We start from the raw sequence: 15510 nt of genomic DNA, 5'->3' as shown, positions 1-15510 counted from the left end.
GCGGGGGAGGGGGAGGGACTCTGGCTGCTAGAGGCCCCAGTGGCTGCGAGTGGCTTTCAATCAGGCCCAGACATCCAATCAGCCGCGCCGCACTCTGCATGAGGGGAAGGGGGAAATCCCGGATATTTCTATTTTATTAGAAATCCCCCCCGGACGGCCATTTAAAGCTTAAAAATCCGGATATGTCCGGGGAAACCCAGACGGATGGTAACCCTAACCTTACTCTAGGCAGGCTGGCTGGCTGCAAACTTAACTGACTGTTGCTAGGTCCAGATCACACACTTCCCTACAGAGCCCCCTCGCCTGCAAACAGGTTTAGAAAAAAAAACAAAAAACTGAAATTTAAAATGACAGCCTATAATTTTAACACACTTTTAAAAAGTTTTGATTTAGTTGAGGTTGGTCCTGCTTTGAGCAGGGGGTTGGACTAGATGACCTCCTGAGGCCTCTTCCAACTCTAATCTTCTATGATGCTATGAAATACACCACAACACTTCTAACAAAGAACCAGGTCATTGAGGACATCAATTCACACACACTAACAAACTAGCTGCAAGAAAATAAAGATTCTCTAGGCTAAAAAAATAGTTAAAATTACAATGATAAAATAACAGTTAAATTAAAATAAATATAGGCTATTTTACTGACTATCTGGCTGTCTGTTTTGGGGATTCATCCGGTATGAAATTATTGAAGGTAGAAGCACTGTTCTATAGTACCTAGTACTTAAACACTTCCTAACACAACACACAAATAGTTTGTTTTTAATAATGTCATTCCAGGAATGCTGCTGTGTTACATAAATGATTCAATGCTGCAATAATGTTGAACTGGTTGAACACCTAATTTGCTAGAGAATATTGGAGCAAGCATTAAATATAGGCTACATGTATTTTAAATGGCAATGAATTACAAATATGCTGTCTATTCAAAACTCTGGAATATAATTGCTCATCCATAGCAGACATCTTTTATGTATACCACTTACATCTGCCAAAAATCTTTCTTATTTTTTAATTAGTGATTACTGGATTTGTTGCCTTGCATACGTGTATATTTCAACCGTTAAGAAAAGATGCATTGTTTATCTTGTCATGACTGGTGTTATCATGGAAGGAAGAAGAAATGTCCAATAAATACCACCTGCAATGACACAATGGATATTCATTAGGGAGGACTGGAAACACATTGCTATGAGGGCTTGTAAAGGCTGCAAAGAGGAAGAGGATAAATATAAATATGTTTTGTACTGCTGGGTTGTCAGATCGGTTATGATTTAGAAAATAAACTTACACTTAAAAACTACAGGGAGGATATATAGTCTAGTACACTAGTTTAGCACACAGTTGCCAATTTCCTAACTATTTAAAGAGCTCTGTTAGTTCATTGTTCCAGATATGTGATCACATACCTTCTCCAATGACTGAAGCATTAGCTTGTTAGGCTAGATCAGGGATCGGCAACCTTTGGCACGTGGCCCATCAGGGAAATCCGCTGGCGAGCCGGGACGGTTTGTTTACCTGCAGCATCCGAAGGGTCGGCCGATTGCAGCTCCCACTGGCCGCGGTTCGCCGTTCCAGGCCAATAGGGGCTGTGGGAAGCAGCGTGGGCCGAGGGATGTGCTGCCCTGCCAGCGGATTTCCCTGATGGGCTGCGTGCCAAAGGTTGCCGATCCGTGGGTTAAATCCTGAGCTGGTGTAAATCAGCATAGCTCCATTGACCTCAAAGGAGCTACTCTGATTGACGTCAGCTGAGGAACAGATCCTAACCTTTTAAAATAGCTCAGGTTTAACATCTCACTTCAAAAGTTGTTCTTTTTTCCATTTAAAGAAAAAAAAACCCTTTAGCTCACAGTGTTTTAGATTTTGAGATAGCAAGAGTTTTTTAAATGCCAATGGACTATCACTGCAGCACACATAAGTAGCATTAAGAAACACATCAAAATGAGAAATGTTTACAGAGCAAAAATAAAGAACTTGAAAATTCTCTCTCAATTAAAAACTGCTTCTTATTTCTGAAGTTTATTCCACAAACACAGATTGAAATGAAGTCTATTTTAGTAACTTCAAGGCAGTTCTTGAGCAAAATGAATTAGCCCTATTTAAGGAGAATAAGCAACTCTCCTCTCAGGGGCAATCAAATCACTCTGGCAACTCTTAATAAGAAGGAATTCTGTAAACAAGAGTTTTCTTTGTTGATCTAGGCAAAAGAGGTGTTAATGCTGCAGCGTCACCATATTACCCTTACTGCACTGGTTCAGTGCTTACATTATATTCACAGAGGGGAAACATGACTAGTGTGCAGGGCCTGTGCAATTACTTCCATGCTACTTAAGCCCCATGGATATATAGAGCAGAGAGGCCTCCATATGCTCCATGAGCTATGGAGGGGGAAGTCAATCCATGGATTCTTCAAATCCAGCAGCCCAACAAGATGCTGTAACAAGAGTGGGGAAGCAGTGGCCGCTATTCTAGTGCACAGAATGGCATGTGGAGAAGGGTGAATTCTATTTCCCTAAACTTCCATGGAGTTTCCTGCACTTAGCTCATTTACTTATGCTTAGAGCAGTGATTTCATGTGAAGTGTGTACAAAAGTAAATCTATGCCTTCAAAACCAATGATATCCTAATAGCACTACAATGCCACCTAACAGGAGTCTCTTTCTCTTCTAGGACTGCAACTAGATATTATGAACTTCTGGCTAATGTGAGGAAGATGGCCTACACCACTTTCCATGAACTGGAATGCCATAGAGGCAGTGAAGCAGTGTTAATAGGCTCCTGCCTTAGTCCAAACAGTTGCATGTGTGCACATATACAGTAGACCATGCTCATGACCATCCTCAACATACTTCTATCAGCTGTCTGTTTTGTCAGTCATGGAAGACCTATGTAATGGTGTCAATACAAATTTCCAGAACATGCAGAATTAGGGTGACCAACTGCTGCCAGTTGTTCCCAAAGCTACCCCTCAGTTTTCTGCTGTGTATGCACCTTCCACTGTAGATTAGAAAGGTAACTATGAATTTCTTCTCTTTTGCATATTTATGCTGGGGTTTTGATATTATTTCATTATTAATTTTTCGATTAATATTACTACATTTTTCAAAACTAAACTGTGGATGGGGTTCCCTATTTTTCCACATCTTAAAAGCTTTCTAAAGATTAGCATAAGTAGTAACTGAAAAATCCTGGTTCATTATTCTTTATTGATTTATTACATATTGAGAAGAAATCTTCCTTCAAGTCAATGAGAAACCAAAATGCATCTCTAATAACCCTGTGTAGACTACATTACCATCAGGTCATGTCATATCTGGGATGCACTCAGTTGGGGAACAGAGCAAGGGAAAGCAAAGATGGATGTAAAGACAAGCCCAAGGAGGACAGAAGTGAGTTTATGTTTATGTTTTGGAGTTTGCTGGGTGATTCCACGGGAGGGTCCTGTGAGTCCCATCCCTAAAAGAAGGGTGAAGCTAGAAACATTGTGGGGGAGGAGACCTGAGAAAGACTAGACTGAAAGCAGTCCAGGGAGATAGCAGCAAGGAGTTATGCAGATCAGACCGTTACTGCTGGTTATAGGGTCCCTGGGCTTGAACTCGGTATATTGGGAGGACCAGGGTTCTTCTCCCAGCCACTGGTAAAGTGCCATGAGGCAGGAGAAGAGAACAAGGATGACAGAGAACCCTGAGAGAAGGGCATGAGGAGCATAGGGCTTAGGGGTAGGGCCAAAGACATTTTTGTAAGGACAATGGGATGGATTTAAATATGACCAGGCTAGAGGGCTCAGTTACAGGAAAGAATGTAGTTGTAGCCATGTTGGTCACAGAATATTAGAGAGACAAGGAAGGTGAGGTAATATCTTTTATTGGACCAACTTCTGTTGTTGAGAGAGACAATCTTTCAAGCCACCCAGAGTTCTTCTTCAGGTTGGAGTACATTTCCCAGACCTGAAGAAGAGCTTTGTGTGGCTCAAAAGCTTGTTTCTCTCACCAACAGAAGTTGGTCCATAAAAGATATTACCTCACCCACATTGTCTCTCTTACAGGAAAAGAGACTGCCGCAGGATGCCAGATGGAGAAAGAACCTGCAACACAACGCCCAGCTATGCGGGGACATGCCAGTGGTGGGGTGCACTCCAGTCCCATAAGGCTGGCGGGGCTCACCTCCCTGCTCCAGGCATTGCAGTCTCTGGGATCCCAGCACCACTCAGGTTTAGCCCAGCCGTCATGATAATGGGACTCTGGGTAGGCCAAATTAGAGTGAGTGGCACTGCAACCCCAAGAGCCAGGTTACAACTCCACTCACACAAATTTGGTCCAGTCAGGAGGGCCGGGGCCAACCTGAGAGGCGCTGCAGCCCCAGAGGTTGCAACGACCAGAGCGGAGAGCCAAGCCCAGCCAGCCCCACAGCACAGGAGCTGCAGGGACTGCCACTGTGGGGTGAGTGCCAGGCAGGACCCAACCGCACCGGGGGGTGGGGGGAGGGTCTGACTGAAACCACCCCAGGGCCTCCACCCCCAGACTATTTACTGATCACGACAGGCCATAAACATTTACAAATGGGTCCTGAGCCCAAAAAGGTTAAGAACCACTGCTGTAAATCATGATTTTCAGTATTATAACATAGCATGAAAAATTACCCTGGGCTGCAGTTTCCCACACACAGTTAACCTGGGCACACGTCTTAAAAAAAATCAAATTTGATTTAAATTGGTTTTGACATTCATTTTGAAATTAATTTTACACAACTTCACAGCTACAGTAATTTGTGACAACTGCAGTACCTCTAAGGCATAGGTACTGCAGTTGTCACACATAGCTGAGGCACACATCTCCACAATAACTGTAGAATGCCAGAGGCGTCAGCACAGTGAGGGAAGAGCTTTTTATTTTTTAACAAAAGAGCCTGAATGAAGAAACAGGAGATATACATGAAATTAGGGGAGTTCAATTACCCCAACCACCTCTCCATAGCTCTGGTTCAAAAAAGGATTCCTATCTAGGATAACACTTATGTGGGTGTTTAAATCCAACTGACATGCTTCTGCAAGTGTCCTTGTGATACGGGTAAGCCATTGAATTGTTCAGAACAATCTTTACAATTTCTCAACAAGGGCCTGATCCAACTCTCATTGAAATCAATAGACTCCTATTTGTTTCAATGGGAGCTGGATCAGACTCCAGGAGCTGTTCGGTGCTAAGGAAACTCGCATCTTTCATTTTTACAAAAAAAAAAAAAACAAATTTCCTTCAGCAGCGCCCATAAATATAATTGTACTGAATGTTTAAACTCAAACTCCAAAACTACACTGTTCCTATTACAAAGTTCCCACCTGAAGGCTATGAAACAAGACCATCCAACAGCATTTGTGACATATGCCCACATTACCCAAAGCATATATATTAGCCTTTGTCTGCACTCTGAATCTACCCTTCTCCAAAGTAATCTAGACTAGATTCTTGGGATCTAGATTCTCCCCAAAGCAATAGAGAAAACATTGCTATACTTCACAGTGTTGTTGTAACTGTGTTGACCCTAAAACTAGTTCATAAAGGGGGAAACTCTGAAGATAGGAGATTTGCATAAGACAGATGTATAAATCTCTCTTGAGAAACAGCCAGGTAGTATTACAGATAGGATAACGTGTAAATCTCTCTCGAGAAATAGCCATGTGGTATTATAAATAGGATAATTCCTCAGTGGAGAAGGTAATTTATGAAAATAAGAGAAAGGACACCAATAAGCCAAAGGAAAAGACCAAACATCTCTAAAGGTCATCACAACAGGAAACATAATTAGGCTTGGAAAAACAGAAACAAAATTAACAGCCCTTTGTAAATGATCAGTAATGAAGATAAAAACCTGAAAGACAACATCCTGATTTTGTCTTGATTTTAGCACAATCAATCAAACAAATAATAATTCTTTGCAATTCTAGGAACCTTTCATCCACAGATCTCTAGGTGCCTTATAAACATTAATTAATACAATGTAAGTATATAGGTAAGTATTATCATCCACATTGAATAGACAGGTACACTGAAGAACATCGAGGTTAAGTGTCTTCCCAAGGACACACTTCCACCAGATTATTTCATAAAATATACTTATCCAATGCTCTGAGTGTCAACGATTTACATTATACTCACACAGTACATCTATATAGTTTACCCATTGCAACAACAACATTGTTCTTATTCTAAAATGTAAGATCTTCCATCCTAACCTGAAAATCTCCTAATCAACCCTTTCTCTCTGAAAAATTCTTGGATAAACAAATAGGCTTTGCACCATGCTTGAAAGTCAACAAACTCTGGCTCCATTACACCATGGGGTTACAGGAAGAAAGCTCAAGAGCTCAGAGGTCTGGCCCCTACAAACACTCTCTCAGCGTATTCTCTCCCTCTCCATCTCTCTTCCAAGTCATATCTCCTGTCATTCTCAAACCATTTTCCTCTCTCTATTCTCATCCCAACCTTCAAACTACTATTCTGTTGTCTCAAACTTAAGTGCCAGTGAAAACATAATTTCTGAAGTGTTTCAGAAAATTTTGGCCTCAGTTGTCCCATCAGGCCCGGCTCTAGGATTTTTGCCGCCCAAAGCAAAACCAATTTTGGCCGCCCCCCCTCCCCCGTTTTTTAATTACCCCACCCCCGGCCCCGCCTCAACTCCGCCCCTTCCCCAAATCCCCAGCCCTGCCTCCTCCCCCCAGGCTCTCAAGCCTAGGAGGGAGGGGGAGAAGCGGCGCCCGCGCCGCGGCCACTCGGAGTCTCCCCCTCCCTCCCAGGCTCTCAAGCCTGGGTGAGAGGGAGGGAGGGGGAGCAGTGGCGCGCGAAACAGCTGTTTCGCACGCCGCGGCCGCTCGGGATCTCCCCCTCCCTCCCAGGTTTGAGAGCCTGGGAGGGAGGGCAAGTAGCGGTGTGCGAGCGGCAGCAGCAGCGGAGGTGAGCTAGGGCGGCCGGGGCACATTTTTAGGGGCGGCATTCTGGTGCCGGCCATGCCGCCCCTAAAAATGTGCCGCCCCAAGCACCAGCTTGTTTTGTTGGTGCCTAGAGCCGGCCCTGTGTCCCATCCATTTTGAGGCACGTGCTACAAAGAAAAGACTGTTGGCCATGCTCGACAAGACTGTTGGCCACATATGCAGCAGAGGGCAATAGGAATAGAACAAAGGATACACACAGTCCTAGTGCAGTAGATGAAAATAAGTCATGACACTGGAAAATGGAGGTGTGTCTAAATGAAAAGAACTTGTGCTCTCCAGATGCCTGATTTGGCTCTGAAATGATTCCAACTCTTCCTGCTTATTCTCGAATTGAAGGGACACAAACTGGCTGCAGGGGAAGGGAAGTGAGGCACACAGGAGAGTAGGCCAGGACTGGAAGAAGACGTTTCTAGCAGATGGGGTCAGGACTAGTCAGGACTTAATGAAGATAAGATTCCAAAACTGGCCTCAACACAAGAAACACTCCCTTTCTCCTCAGAGCTCACAGTGACTACCTCTTAATCCTTAGAAATTAACTAGTGTCCAAGGTGTTAAACATTTAGGAATTAGCCAGTTTATTGGTGGTAAACTAAAGCCCTTTCTTCCCATCTTTTGTGGATGTCCAGCTGAAATCAAAGATGTCATGGCACATTTCAAAAGTCACAGGGGATAATCCAGATCTTCTGTCCAACAGTGCGTTTATTCTCTCAGTAATACAGGGGAGTGTGTGTGTGTGTGTACATGTACAACTGTTGAACACATAACTGTCATGCTATCCTACACAGTCAGTCACTGTTATATGTAATTCATTATTGGAAAATGCTTTTGAATACCGTGAGCACGTAAGAGCCTAAACAGAGCCAAATTGTATTTCAGTTCAAAAATGCAGTATGAACTCACCAGATCTCCTAGCTGAAAGAGATGTATTAAACAGTGAAAGCAGACAAAGCCGTACTCAGTCTGAATGATCTGAGCTTTCCTGTCCACAACAAAATGATGAACAGGTGTGTTTTTTAAATCAATGTATAATCTTGAAAACCACCTTGAGAATAAGGTTTGTATTCGACAGTGCCAAGTAATGATCCAAATTATAGTAAAATGCACAGTGCGTATCTATTCCTGCTGAAGTAGGTGTACTTTACATTGTATCTTAGCTCTTCTGAAAAATTAAATTCTTTGTAAATACTAACACTCAATTAATTGAGATGGGGGAACTTAGTTGTAGCAAATTCATCAAACCATAGTTAACAGATTGGCCAAATCCTCGCTCCAAAACACCCTTATATCTTGAAGTTCAGATCCAGACTTCACGGCTTGTTGGGCTATAAAGGCGCAAATCAAAACTGTGGCTTGGTTTTGGGACTGGGGATTGGAAATCTTGGAGCTTGATCTAGAATAGTAACATGCATCCAGCTTGATGGGTTGTTAGCAGAAAACCCAGACACAATTGCTATATTGTGAAAAAGTAAAGGATGAGAATAATCCCTGTATCATGCAAATTGTCTGCAAGGAAAATAAAAAAGGTAAACATTTAGTGGAAAAGTATTCATGAGAGAGACAAAAGATTTGGACAGCATTGAGCCTACTGCTATGAACATGCCATCTGTCTGGTTTGGGATAGATGCTTATTTTCCTGTAGCTTTTGCTGGCATTTAGCTATACTGTTTTGCAACTTCATTTCCTTCTCTATCAAGCATTCAGTATGCATCTGAGACACTGGTTGCTAAGGAATTTGATATTTATACTCCTTTGCTTTTCCACCACAAGGCTGTAACCCTGAAAGTACTAGATGAATATGATGAACTGATGGATTGTAACGTGTAGGGAATAAAGTCTTTTCGCTCATATCACACCTTGAAATACAACTGATGCAGTTTTTAAAATCATGATCTTCTCTGTCTGCCTTGCACGGAATGTTAGTAAAGTTGGTAAATTACATATATTTTAACAATTTGCTAGATGCAGAATCTCTTTCAGATTTTTGCCATATAAGGTACAAAATATATTTACCACTCCTAAAAAAGGTCACTAATAGTTTTCAGTAAACTATTCTAAAAGCAAATCCAAGCTTCATGCTTCTGAATACACAACCATTTAGTCTAATTTGCTACCATAGCTCAGAATTAAAGAACAAATTGTCCTGAGCACAAATTACCATGCCTGCTTGTTTGATGTGTACCTTTAACAAATTAATGATGGTATCCTCCCTTCTTTTTCTGATGTATAGTACCTGCTGATAATAGCTTCTTCCGCCACCAGAGGGGCCAATTAGAGAGGCTACTAAATAATTCATCAAGACATGGATTTGTGCAAAAATATAGTGCAAACATAACTTGCAGGTTTCATACCAAAAGTAAAAATTAAAGGAACCCCATGTAAAATTTACTGTACTATTTCATGAGCAACCTTCTAACAAAAATGCTCAACGTTATTTTATTGAGATTTATTGCAAATCTTGAATCTAATTTACTCAGATTATGAACTTTTCCCAGATTATGAGCGCACACAACACACACCAACAAAACACAGCAGTACATGGCTAGTTCTGACCCTGTGTATGAAAAAATGCTATACAGTGGCTATCAAATAGCACTGTACCTCACCCACCATTGTGTAGGGCTGGGAAGGAGGGGCGTTTAGAAAATAAAAGATATTCTTTTCTTTAATTAATGAAAAAAAAGATGCACACCTTACTCTTTTCTTGTTGGAGCTCTATTTGAATGTCTGTGAGTTTTGTCCTGAGCTCTTCATTGGCAGCTTGTAAGGCAGCTAAGGCATCAGGTTTTTCTCCCTTAGCTCGGCTGCTAGCACTCTTCTTTGACATTGTGAGGCAGCGTGACAGGGAGGGTGAAATCCCAAGCAGAGAGAACCCTCCGTTCCACCACTTGAGGTTTCTCTTCCTTGCTTCTGTCCACTACATTTTCTTATTCACCTAGAAAGAGGGAAATCACAACTGCCGTGAAAGTGCCAGAGTTTAGCGGGCTCCACAATTAGCAAATAAGACTAATGCAACATTCATTGTAGTGACTTCAGACAAGATTTCAAAGCAGTTCATGAGAAGTTAATTCAGAGTAATAAAATCTGTCACAGTGACTAATGGCCTGCAATTTTCCCCTAGTGTATCAACTTACACAGCTCAGTAAGATTATGATAAACAACTGCCAACAAAATTTTTAATTTTCATGTATTTATGAGGATGAATTAAGTTTCAAATAACAGACTACAACAATGATATTATAAAGACAGGCAGTGCCTTGGAGAGTCCCCTTAAAGGTAATATAGACTGTATGTTAAACTATAGAAGAAGAGACCTGAAGACAAGCTCTCTGTAAGCTCGAAAGCTTGTCTCTCTCACCAACAGAAGTTGGTCCAGTAAAAGATATTACCTCACCCACCTTGTCTCTCCACTACTTTAATGTCACCCACTGGCAGTAGTGTGGCACAAGATTGTTCCATAATAAAACTTCTAAATTGGGGAAAGCATAATTAAGGATACACAGAATGTACAATAGAGTATGTGCAGAAATTAGGATGCCAAATTATCAATGAAAATAAAAGATCTTATAAGTCAATACTCTTGAGGTAAGGTGAGTAGAGTTATTGAGAATAACAGTTACCACCCACTTTTTTTTTTTTTTTTTTTTTTTTTTTTTGGATGTTGAACGCGTTCTGCGTATCAAAGGTTTGGTAGGATTATTTCTTTTCTATGTTCCTGGCAAAGAAAAATAAAGCTAAAATAAACATATTTGTCAAACTGGATGAAATTCACCCCGTGCAGAAAGGTACAGCATAAAGCCTATCTACAATACCCTCGTTTGGGGGCTGACATCAAGCTTACATGATGAATAAGACTTGTGCTTTCTGTACGAAGGGAAATTTTACCCAAGGAGAGCAGTTATTAGGATTTGTCTGTATGTGATCCAATTTCACACAACTCTTAGTTTACAGACAGTCCATGAAAATTATTTGTCTAGCCATGGGCAGGGCCGGCTCCAGGGTTTTGGCCGCCCCAAGCAGCCCCAAAAAAAAAAAAGCCACGATCGCAATTGCGATCTGCGGCGGCAATTCGGCGAGAGGTCCTTCGCTCTGAGCGGGAGTGAGGGACCGTCCGCCGAATTGCCGCCGAATAGCTGGACCTGCCGCCCCTCTCCGGAGCGGCCGCCCCAAGCACCTGCTTGCCAGGCTGGTGCCTGGAGCCGGCCCTGGCCATGGGAACAAAACTCTGTGCTACACAAGTTATCAACAAGTCACTCAAAGTGCCTCATTTCTTCCCCATGATCTATAATTACAGTTCTATTTTTCAGTAGATTGAGCATATGTCATTTCATAACAACAAAAAGTTGTCAGGAAAGACTATTCAGAATGTTAAACTCAATCCACTCATGGTCTTTTCTAGGTCAGGAGGATGTGGACACATTGTGTGATCTTATAAGTCAATGCCCCTGTTTGTCTATTTCTTCTTTCACTCAAGGTAAAATTTTCTGAAGCTGCTGTTTTTAAAACAAAAGTATCTTGTTAAAACACTATAGTGATTCCACATTTATGTGCGAACTAAAGTTTACTAATTATCCTGACTGCTGCCAAGGTTTCCTTTTATTCCTCTTTCACTCTGCTGCTTAGATGTGAGAATCATGTCTGAATATTGCCAAATCCCCATTGTACTTCATGTCTCTTGCCACTTTAATAGAGCTGGGCAGGAATCGTTTGTTTTCATCCCAGGAGAGTTTTTGAGATTCAAAAATGTTTTTTCATCTTGAAACAGAACAAAAAGTCAAAAATCTCAAATATTCCCACAAAATGAAAATCAGAAGATAATAAACATTTTGGAGCAGGTCAGGCAAAATGTTTGATAAGTTCAAAACATTGTATTTGGATTCTGACCTTTTAAAATGTAACCCTTTTTTTGGTATAAATTAATTAAAATTTCACAATGAAAAGTTGTTTTGAATCAAAGTTGTTTTCTCTAGCAGCATGGTCAGCAACAACAACAGATATTATATGGCTGTAACTTTCAGTCTCATTAGGACAAGGTCAGAGGACCCCACACCCCAGAATGGGTGGGGCTGGGTTAGAAAGTCCTGCCCTGAAGAACGTGAGGCCCACTGTAATAGCTGATAGGTTGGGCCCTACCAAATTCTTGGCCATGAAAAATGCATCACAAACTGTGAAATCTGGTCCCCCCCCATGAAATCTGGTCTTTTGTGTGCTTTTACTATATACTATACAGATTTCACAGGGATCCTGACCCAAAAGTCACCAAAAGCCTAAGCTGATTGGCGCCGCAAGCCTGGGAGGCGGGAGAAGTGAAGCAGCCACGGCGTGCTCGGGGAGGAGGCGGGGCAGGGGTGAGCTGGGGCGGGGAGTTCCCCTGTGTGCCACCCCCCCCCTTGCTGCAGGCTGCCCTCCCCGCGCTCCACTGCCCCAGCTCCCTCCGCCTAAATGCCGGCGGCGACCAGGGCGGCCGAAGATCCGGCCGCCACGGGCACTGCCAAAGAAAATGGCACCCCCCAAATCCTAGCTCCCTTGCGACCCCACTCCCCACATTTCCTTTTTGGTTGAGGATGCCTACAATTACAACACTGTGAAATTTCAGATTTAAATAGCGGAAATCATGAAATGTATGATTTTAAAAATCCTATGCCTTGAAATTGACCAAAATAGAGCGTGAATTTGGTAGGGCCCTATAGATAGGTTTGCAGCAGAATGCCAACAACCTGGCAGCAAGCAATTTATTACTGAGTGTTAGTGGTTCAACTTGATCTCTATGGGAGAATGTTAATGACAGAGAGATCAAGATAGCGTGTTAAAGAGAAGAAATGGATGCTCCTTCCTGCACTCTCTTTGGACTATGGGTGAGGAAGCCCATTTCCTTCTTTCTTTAAAGGTGAACCACAACACATACACAAAGCAATAACCATCATCTACCTTTACTGCTCCTTTATACATAAAGATGACAAAGATTTCTTTAAATTGTTTTTCTTCTTTATAATAGAAATATCAATAATTTTATTTCCTGATTTCCTTATTTTCCCCTGAAGGACTTCAAAAAATCTTAGAAATCTGAATAATGACATCTTGTTTCCAGGCTGAAACCTGAGCTGCAGCTCGTCCAGACTTCTACCTGGGATGTAGAAGAAAGATTCAACATTCTCTCTCAACTCTCTTGGAAGGCAAGGACTTTTCAATTACAATGTTCCATTATTTCCAATATTTCTATGGGGAAAACACAAACCGATTTTTTGAAAAGCTTTCTGGGGAGATCTTTATACATCATAAAGTCACAATAAAGGGCAGAAACAAAGACTGCTTTTGTTTTGTTTGTAGTTCAGCTTTAGGGCCCCACTCCTGCAAATAGTTATATGTACTTAACTTTAAACATGTGAGTAGTCCAACTGATTTGAATGGAACAACTCATCTGCTTAAAGTTAATCACATGTAATTGTTTGCAGGATCTTTCAACTCATTGCACATGGGTTAATAGGACTGGCAAGGAGACTGGGTTTAGGAGATTGTGAGAGCAGAAAAGGCTTGGGGGCAGGACTGGGAGCTACTGGAAGCAGAGGAAAATAGCTTGGACAAAGAATGGTGTGTATACAGACTGGACTGACTGGAAAGAGAGACTGGAACTTGGAGGGAGATGTGGAAGGCTGTGGAAAAAATAGCATGTGATCATGTAATTAAAGACTGCATATGCACTAGAGAGCAGAATTAAGATTGTACGAGCAACCTTAATTATGGCGTTTCCTAACTTTTGAGTACTTGACTCTGCAACCTTAAAGTTCTTTTAATATATTTTTTTGTTGAATACAATTTACAGAAAAAGCAAACAAAAGCTGCTGATATTATAAGCAAATTCTACAGTTCGATAAACCTAGCCTTCTTTAGTATTCAGAATATTTGCTTCTTTCATTAATGAGATCTATTACTGTAGTGATTGTCACATGTCAGAGGATTTTCACTATGAAAAACTTCAGTTCATATAGACCAAAACTGGAACAGTCTGTAGCCACAGGCACTGAATTCTACTGTAATAACAAAATATTCATGCATATTACTGTTATTTTCTTAAGCCATATGTTGCAAAGATGGACACAGTAGGTGTGGTCAGGGGTTGTTTTACATCCTGAGCAGATTAGAGGCATATAAAACAAACTTATAGCAGTTTAAATTTGAATATCAGATACGTAACAATCTGAAGAAAACTGGTATTTACGAGATTAGTTTTATTCAGCTGGGTTTATTTTTCTGACAGACTGTGAAAGACTCAATTTTTTTAAATTGGGTACTGGATACAAAATCAAATAATTGATACAATGAGCTAAACATAAAAGTACTGCAAACTGTATGTTACTAGGAGCACTACGGACTAACCTAACAGCTGTGGGATACTATAGGTGATGATGGGGGCTATGTAGCCAAACCCATTCCACAATCAGTACATCGGAGTGAATAGTTAATCTATGTAGCAGCACAGCTACCAGCCCCATCTCACAAAACCCTGTCAGTTTTGAACCCAAAGAGCTGCTGCTAAGTGTTGCAAAGGGAGCCCCTGTGAAGTTGGGCTTCATGTCACACAGGGGAGTACATCCCTGTACAGGCTTTCAAATTCCAGCCTCTCTCCTGTGCAAAAGAGAGCTAATGATTCTTAAATAAACATCGTTTTTTTGTAACCAAATATATGGTAGCACCCCCTGTTGTTAAGACTGCCTGATACGTCTCATTATAAGACCTTTTTTCGGTTGCTTATAATTTTGCCAAAAGTTAACCCATTTGGGCTGAAAATTTCCATAGTACGTGTCTGTCTCAGGCTGATTATTTGTTTATTTAAATAGCAGCCAAAATAGTTCAGCTGTTTCGGGGAATGAGGCTAAGGGAAAATATGTTGTTTTGCCCATGTTAAATTCTGGTGACATTTTCTTTGGATAGCTCTAGTGCCTCCATTCTTTGGAGCAGGGACTAGAAATTTGGCAGGGGGTGGCCCTTTGTGTCAGAGATGTGCCTTTTGCCATCCCCCTGACAAATCTGTCCAGTTCTAAGCCTTTGTAAAAAATTGCAGTTCCAACATGCACCGTAGAGCCTTGCTGAATTTCACAGCTATCCCCCAAAGATTTTGTCTGTACTGGGCATGCTCCAGCCTGTGGCCAAACAAGACTTTCCCTGAAATTGCAGCTCTGTTCTGCTGTGGCCAGGACCCAGCATCAGAACTGAGAGCAGGGAGCCTATCTCTCTGCGAAGGCAATGATGTCCCTGCTGGGCCATGGCAGCATGGAGGAGAAAACTGCCTGATTCAAATGCAGAGGAGACAAGTTCAAGACCTGTTCTTTTAACAGTTTTTTTCTGTGTTTTCTCTCTCTCTCACTCTCTCTCTATACACACACACACACACATATGATAAAAGAATGCTAATAAAGACGTCGAGTCAAGCCCTTGAAGTTTAGGAAATGGCAGAATTAAAGCAGCCTGTGCAACCTTAAATCCTGATCCTGCAATTGCTCCACATGGGCAGACTCCTGCACCCCCTCCCCC

General features: G+C 41.7%; 1 protein-coding gene across 1 annotated transcript in view; it reads right to left on the bottom strand.

Moving 5' to 3' along the window:
- The window catches only part of JAKMIP3 (Janus kinase and microtubule interacting protein 3), a 95091-nt gene extending 85283 nt beyond the window's left edge, over window positions 1-9808 (bottom strand). Inside the window, exon 1 of the mRNA XM_026651075.1 lies at window positions 9674-9808. Coding sequence (XP_026506860.1) covers window positions 9674-9808 — 135 coding nt within the window. The remainder of the gene's footprint in view (window positions 1-9673) is intronic.
- Between the last annotated feature and the right edge of the window lie 5702 nt (window positions 9809-15510).

Source organism: Terrapene carolina, unplaced genomic scaffold, assembly GCF_002925995.2.
Source record: "Terrapene carolina triunguis isolate 2854851 unplaced genomic scaffold, T_m_triunguis-2.0 Scaffold95, whole genome shotgun sequence".
Taxonomy (NCBI): domain Eukaryota; kingdom Metazoa; phylum Chordata; order Testudines; family Emydidae; genus Terrapene; species Terrapene triunguis.
Note: the sequence above shows the minus strand (reverse complement) of the source record. Positions and strands in the feature narration are given on the sequence as shown.